At 43.7% G+C, this 7,947-nt stretch overlaps 1 protein-coding gene across 1 annotated transcript in view; it reads left to right on the forward strand.

Annotated features, from left to right (window-relative positions):
* HSD17B2 (hydroxysteroid 17-beta dehydrogenase 2) overlaps positions 1 to 7,947 on the forward strand; it is a 76,509-nt gene that overhangs the window by 51,244 nt on the left and 17,318 nt on the right. The window contains exon 3 of the mRNA XM_004377784.1: positions 2,970 to 3,155. Within this exon, the coding sequence (XP_004377841.1) occupies positions 2,970 to 3,155 (186 nt within the window). The remainder of the gene's footprint in view (positions 1 to 2,969; positions 3,156 to 7,947) is intronic.

Below are 7,947 nucleotides of genomic sequence, written 5' to 3' on the forward strand. Positions count from 1 at the left end.
TTCATTTGATGTTCTAGGGTTTCAAGATTGTTGATTCTCTGTTTGGCTTAGTTTTTCGGATCTTTGTTGTGGAGGGACGGCGTGGTGCTTCTGCCTAGAGCGCCATCTTGCCGGAAGTCCCTCCATAACTTAGTTTTTAAAAGACTGTTCTATAAATCTGTTCTTGTTTTTGAATGGACTGCAAGCTGAGAATAGACTTTACATTTGTTAATGGTTGAAAAATCAGAAAAATGAAAATTACGTGGAATTCAAATTTTATTGTCCATAAATAAAGTTTTATTGGCACACAGCTATGCTTGTACATTTACTGTGGTTGTTCTTGCGCTTCAGTGGCAGAGTTTGAGTAGTTTTGACAGGGACAGTATATCCTGCAAAGCCTAAAATATTTACTGTTGGGCTCTTTACAGAAAAGCTTTGCAGACCTCTATTCTAGGGCATTCTCAAGCACATTGACTAGTCAAAGCTCTGCAGCAGGCTGAGAATTAAAACCATCACTTGCTGTGAAAGAGATATCCTTTCTACCTAACACCACCCTTGTAATAACCTCTGACCTCTTTCTACTTGCCAGGCACCATCTCACTTAAGGCTTACAACCATTAATGTCAGTCCACAAACTCAAGAAACGTTAACCTTATTTTCTGTAACTCAACTCAGTTTCTATTTTGAGCCATTATTCAGTCAACTGGCAAAAACCATTTCAGTCATTTTGAGATTCTCCTTATTTCCCCGAGGTAGCACACAAATTCCTGGGGCTGGGACATTTGATCTTTGATTGTCAACACTTTATGCTGCCCCTTGCTGGGATGTCCAGTGCTTTATCCCCTTGCCTTGCAGGTTGGCTGCTACCTACCTCCTTGTTGCCATTGGAGAGGCAGCGTTAGGTCTGGTGCCTTCCTTCTAGCACTGAGACACATTCCCCTGCTCCTGTCCCAGTGGTTCTCACCCCTGAGTGTGCATTAGAATCACCTGGAGGGCTCATTAAATCACAGATGGCTAGGCCCCAACAACAGCATTTGATCAAGAGGGAGGCTGTTGCTGCTTGTCTGGGCACTACATTTTGAAAACCTCTTGGGGGAACAAAGAGAATCTGTTTCAGTTCTGTCAAGCTAAACAAACCTGGATCCTTTTAACCCTGCTTCTCCCAGGTAAAGAGGACCCAGATCACTCACCTCTGCTCCAGATCCCCCCAAAACATCTGGAGTTTTTGTATTACATCTTTCCTACCATTTAGGACAATGGCTCCCAAGCTTGGCTATACATTGGAATCACCTGGAGAATTTAAATAAATAGCAATACCTGTGTCCCCCACCCCACCCCAGAGTTTACGACCTAATACATCTGGGATGTGGCTTGGGCACTGGGGTTTTTTGAAGCTTCTGAGTGATCCTAATGTGCAGCCAAGTTTGAAAACCACTACTCTTGGGCGGTGGTTCTTCAATTGTTTTCGGGAACCTGAGCATGAGCATCACCTGGGAACTTGGAAATGCAAATTCTCAAGCTCCACCCCAGACCTGCTGAGTCGGATTCTCTGGACTTTAACAAGCCCTGCACATGATTCTGATGCACATTTAAGGGGGTCAGGCTGGCTGGGAAAGGGAATAGGGCTCAGAGACTCTATCAGGGACCCTGTGATCATCCAAGCTCTTGGCATTTTCCCTCTAGTTTTCCTGTTTCCCTGAACTTGCTGTCAAATTGATTCTGACTCATGACAACCCTATGTGTGCAGAGTAGAACCTTTCCATAAGGTGCCAAGGCTGTGACCTTTAGGAAGCAGATCGCCAGGCCTTTCTTCCTGAGGCACCTCTGGGTGGGTTCAAACCTCCAACCTTTTGGCTAGTAGTCAAGCTCTTAACCATTTGCACCACCCAGTGACTCCTTCCTGGACTAGGGTATCTTTTTCTAGTCTAAGGGATCAGGGAAGACATGTTCTTATATCACTACGCATGCTCCTCAAGATATTATACTCTCTCTATACTCTCCTTGGCGGGAGAAATAGAAGGTAGGCTTTGGAGGCTTCAAAGCCAGACAGAGACCCTCATTATCCTTCTCCTGCTGTGTCAGCCACCCTTCCCACACAGAGGGAAGATCTAGCTGCCTGGGTATAGGAAAGGGCTGTGAGGCAAAAGAAAATAGGTCAGAAAAGAAATTGCTTAATATTTCAAAACTTTACTCCCCACACACCCCCAGGTATGTTATTGTTCGTTGCTGTCCAGTTGGCTCTGACCTGTGGCAACCCCATGTACAACAGAGCAAAAAGTTGCCCAGTCCTGTGCCATCTTCATGATGGTGGTTGGTATGTTTGAGTCCACCAAGACAGGTAGTCTTAGGTATTCAAGGAGCTGAGGCAGGAGAGTTTCAGTGATTTGCCTGTTATCCTAAGCCACAGAGGCTGTTGTGACTCCTGAGCCTGAGTGTTAATAGTTCTTGTGCACTCATTCACAAAAGACGGGACACCATAGATGGTCTCAGATATAGTAGGAGAAAAATGTAGAACAAAATTCAAATTCTTAAAAAAAGGTCAGACTTACTGGACTGGTAGAAACTAAAGGGACCCACGAGACTATTGCCCTGAGATAACCTTTAAACTTGGAACCACTCCCAGAGTGGTTTCAGCTAAGTAACAGATTGGCTCATAAAATAAACAGTTATCACCTGTGAGTACTGTGCTGCTTTAAAAAGTCACCTATATGAGACCAAAAGGTCAACACTTACCCTAAAGCAAAGATGAAAATGTCGGGGGCGGGGGTGGGCAGGGAAGCTCGATTAACAGCAACAGAACTGAAATAAGGAGAACCTTGACACAATGCAGAAAACGTAACCAGTGTCACTGAACAATATGTATAGAAATTGTTAAATGGGAACCTAATTTGCTGTGTAAACTTTCATTAAAAACACAATCAAATATTTTTTTAAAAATCCTTATGCTCTCCAGTCTTGCCCATTGTAAAGTCATTCCTTGGTGTCCTCAGGACTGTGGGCGGTGATCAACAATGCTGGGGTCCTTGGCTTCCCGGCTGACGCGGAGCTTATTCCCATGGCTGACTACAGACAATGCATGGCCGTGAACTTCTTTGGAGCCGTAGAAGTCACAAAGACATTTTTGCCTCTTCTTCGGAAATCCAAGGGGAGGCTGGTGAACATCAGCAGCATGGCAGGTGAGTTGACCTTACCCAACGAGGGTGTGGGACAGCTTGCTCATTCTCTGTCTGAAGGACAAGAAAGCAGCATGGGCTCACGCGGGGCTGGGCCAGGATTAGTTAAATTGTATAACCACTGCTGACCTCAGCACAATACAACTTTTTTCTCCTTTCAAATCCTCTCGTGTAAAAGCTAACTGCCTTCTAACTCATCTATTCATTACTGGGGAGCTAGGATTCTTACATATCTTCATAACATAACTGTCAACACAAGCTTCCTAGATTTGAACAGGAAATCCCAGCTGTCAGCATTACAGGTAACCTGTTTTCAACCCTCCCTGAACTCGGCATTTTTCTTTGTCTCTTTTAAGATGAGCAGACAAACACCTTCTCTTTTATATGCACAGTTAGGGCCCTGTGTCTCAGTCCACTGCCTACTAGTGTTTTTCCATAAGACCGTCCCCGGTGTTTTGCAATCTTGATGCAGCTGAGTCAGGATGCAACTTGTCTCTCTCTGAGAGTCAACAACTTGAGTTGTCAATGGCTTAACAATCTCTCTTTCTATAAACATTGCTTATGTATGTGCTTCATGCCCTTTCTTCTAGGATAGACATCTTAAAACTGGGGTTCCTCAGAGTCTTACTCAGCTTTGAGTTATGCCCATGGGGTTGTCTTTTGGGCCACTGCATGGGTGAGAGGGAAGCCAAAGAGGTGGGCTCTGGACCCAGGACGCTCCTTCAACCAGAGGGGTGCTGCTCTGTACAGATTTATCAATTGATTACAAGTAAGATGTTTCTTTTTAAAATAAAGAGCTCAACTAGTTAGATTTTTTTGTTTTGTTTTTAATGTGAACAACAGTTCAATAAGAATTTCTGTTTGAGGGTTCTTTGTATTTCCTGGGCAATTATTGTTGTCCAACATGCTTGTTTTCCTGGTTTAACTAAGCAACTTTCTTGGCACTAACTGTTATGTGTGTGTATCTTAGGCTGGGTTCTCTAGAAAGCAAAACCAATGAAGTATATAAATATATATAAGAGAGATTTATATCAAGGAAATCTCTCAAGTGGTTGTAAAGACTGGTAAGTCCCAAGTCCGTGGGCCAGGTGTCAGGCTTCAAGCTGGAGGTGTCTCCTGACTTATGTAGCTGCAGGTGCTGATGAACCCAAGATCCACAGGTCAGATGGCAGCTGCTGGCTCACAGCTGTGAAGGCAGACAAATTCAAGATTGGCAGGAAAAACGGCAGGCTGCTAGCTTAAGTCCCAAGAGCTGGAGGTCAGATGCTGATAAGCCAGCTGCAGGATCCAGAGCACAGCAAAAGCCAGAGAGCTTTGCCAGAAAGTCCAAATATATTGGACGCAGGCCATACCCCCAAGGAAACTCCCTTTCAATGGATTGGCTACTCACAGCAGATCCCATCATGGAGGTGATCACATTATATCAGAGCTCATCATGGAGGTAATTACAACATTATATGACTGCCAGACTACATCATAACTGCCAAACCACTGAGAATCATGGCCCAGCCAAGCTGACACACAACCTTAGCCATCACATATGTGTCACTAGGGTTCTTGGTTGGCTTGAGGCATAAGCAAAAGGGGAAGGAAGGGAGGGAGGGAGGAAGGAAGGAAGGAAAGAAGAAAAGAAGGAAGAAGAGAAGGAATGAAGGAAGGAAAGAAAAAGGAAAAAGGGAGGGAGGAAGAAAGAGGAAGGAAGGATAAGTGGATGGATGGATGGGAAGAAGAAAGAATGGATGGAAGGAAGAGGAGGAAAGGAGGGAAAACAGGGAGGAGAGATGGAGGGGGAGAGAGAAAGGCGTCTAGGATGGTGAGGAGCAATGAGCATTATATTTTAACTTGTATGAGAACCCAAAGTATTTTCCAATTTCTTGCTACCTTTTTGAAGAAAATAAATCTGAAGAAAGACATCTACAGTATTTGTACCTTATCTTTGTTTTGAACTTAGCCTTCAAATATGTGACCTGTGTGGAAACCTCACCTTTCTCAGTTCCTTGGTACAGTCTGATACTTCTGGAAAAGCCTAATGCATCCCTTGCCTCACTCATTCAACAAATATTTACTGAAATGACTGATGATTTTCTTCTCCTTGACATATTGACCAGGAAGTTTTTCTCTTTACTCTCTTTGTTCTTGACTTTGAGCATCTCATTTATTCATAACATTTTTACTTTAGTTATCACTTTCTTGCACAATATGTGTTGTATGCCCAATGTCTGGCAGACAGTAGAAGCTCAATTAATAAATGAAGAAATGCAAGCATGTGAATGAATGAAAAATGCATGAATTAGTGGGTGAGCGAAGAACTCACAATGCAGAGGCTGCCCATTCACACACCTTCTACTTGGCTTCTGAAGCACTTTCTAAACCTGGATTTCTTACTCTCTTGTTAAATATTTCCACTTGGAGGGAACTTTGAGTGTTAAAATAAGTCATAGACCTTGCTTCTATTCAAGATCCGACATTCCCTGCTTGTGTGAATTCCTGACACCCAGCCTTATTATTTCCATTTCATTTTCTTACCACGATCTCCAAGTCAACATGTCTAAAACCAGACTCACCATCAGTACTCAAAGCTTACTCTCCTGACTTCTTTCTGTCCTTCTCCCAGTCTTTCCAGCTTTGGGTCTTTGAGCCTCTTGGGTCTGTCCCTCCCTGTGCCTCTGTCTCCTTTCTTCTACCCAGCTAGTCACTGGGTTTGGCATGTAGTGATTGGTGAAGGTTAGTAACTCAAAAGCCACCCCACCATGGAGTCTGGGAAGAGGTTGATGGTATATGCACCTGTGCCTTTTTGTCCTGCCAGCTGCTGCCATCACTGCCCCTGCCTGTGACACTGAGTTACCTTCAATCCTTCTGCTCCCTGTCACACATTAGCTCCTGGGCAGATAACCCCAAGAAGTCACTACTTTCAGACAGGACCACACCTAGTCCAGGAGCCTTTTTCCCTCTGTAATAGCATATTTATCATCCTTCCCACCCAAATAGTACGGCTCTTTAACTCAAACCCTAGCAAGGCAGCTGGATAAATATTTAACCAGAATCTGTGTAATTAGGAGGTACCATTCTGACTGATTGTACAAAGGCAGTTGAAAAAATCTATATGTTTGAAAGAGCTGAAAGCTTTTTCTGGCTTGTTTTCTTCTTAAGAAACTTCAAAGTAAACACCTGTGTACCAGTGCATGCTGTGCTTAAACAAGAACAATTGAAAACAAACGCTCATGAAACAGCTCAGGTCTCAGAGATTTTGAGTCAGAGTCATGGTTTGAACCTCACTCTGCTCTTTGCTAATTTCATTGGCTGATTTTCAGAAGTAGATCACCATGCCTTTCTTCCCAGTCTGTCTTAGTCTGGAAGCTTTGCTGAAACCTGTCCACCATGGGTGACCTTGCTGGTATTTGAAATACTGGTGGTATAGCTTCCAGCTTCATAGCAACATGGAAGCCACTACAGAAGGACAAACTGACAGACAGCCAATGAAAATGAGGGAAATCTTCCATGAGATGGATTGACACAATGGTCGCAACAATGGAGTCAAACATACCAACAATCATGAAGATGGCACAAGATCAGGAAACGTTTTGTCCTGTTATATATAAGGTTGCCATGAGTTGGAGCCAACTCGACGGCAACTAGCACTGTTCTTTGATAGCTGGATGACCTAAGGCAGATCACCTCGCTGGTCTCTGTCTCTATTTTATCATCAGTCAAATGGGGGTGATATACTGCCTGTCTAGGGTGGGGTTTCTCAACCTCAGCACTACTGATTTGGGGGAGGATAGTTCTCTGTTGTGGGGAGTTGTCCTCTGCATTGTTGGATGCATAACAGCATTTGTGGCCTCTGTCCACCAAATGCCCGCAGTACTACCTCCCTCCCCCATCTTAGTTACCTAGTGCTGCAGTAACAGAAATACCACAAGCAGACGGCTTAAAAGCTCGGAAATTAATTTTCTTACAGTTCCAGAGGCTGAAAATCCAAATCAGGATCTTGGCGGTATTGATCCTTTCCGTGGGTCTCTCTCCTGGTTTCTGGTGTCTCTGGCAACCCTTGGCATTCCTTTGCTTGTAGACGGGTCCTCACATGGCATCTGTCTTCAGCTGTGCATGTGTCTCTGTGTCTATTCTACTCTTTTTATAACTCTGAAGGGATTACGTTTAGGACCCACCCTACTCCGGTATGGCCTTATTAACATAAAAGGAAACCCATATTTCCAAACAGGGTCATATTTTACAGGAACAGGGATTACACATATTTCTGGAGGGGGAACACAATTCAATCCATAGCATGCCTTAAGTGTTCAGACATTGCCAAATCCACTGGGAGGCAAAATCGTCCTTGGTTGAGAACGACTGTCTCAGATGTTGCTTGAAAATGCTTTGTGGGTTCTGAGTGCTTAGCCCAGTTACTGGTACATAGAAAGCAGCAGAGCAAAAGGGATCTCTATCAAAAAGGTAATCAAAAAACTCCCAACAAAAAAAGGTCCTGGCCTGGATGGCTTCACAGGAGAATTCTACCAAACTTTCAGAGAAGAGTTAACACCACTACCACTAAAGGTATTTCAGAAATAGATAAGGCTGGAATACCCCCATACTCATTCTGTGAAGCCAGCATAACCCTGATATGAAAACCAGGTAAAGACACCACAAAAAAGAAAATTACAGACCAATATCCCTCATGAACATTGACGCAAAAATCCTCAACAAAATTCTAGCCAATAGAATTCAACAACATATCAAAAAAGTAATTCACCATGATCAAGTGGGATTTATACCAGGTATGCAGGGGTGGTTCCAC

Source organism: Trichechus manatus, unplaced genomic scaffold (genome assembly GCF_000243295.1).
Source record: "Trichechus manatus latirostris isolate Lorelei unplaced genomic scaffold, TriManLat1.0 scaffold00053, whole genome shotgun sequence".
Classification (NCBI taxonomy): Eukaryota; Metazoa; Chordata; class Mammalia; order Sirenia; family Trichechidae; genus Trichechus; species Trichechus manatus.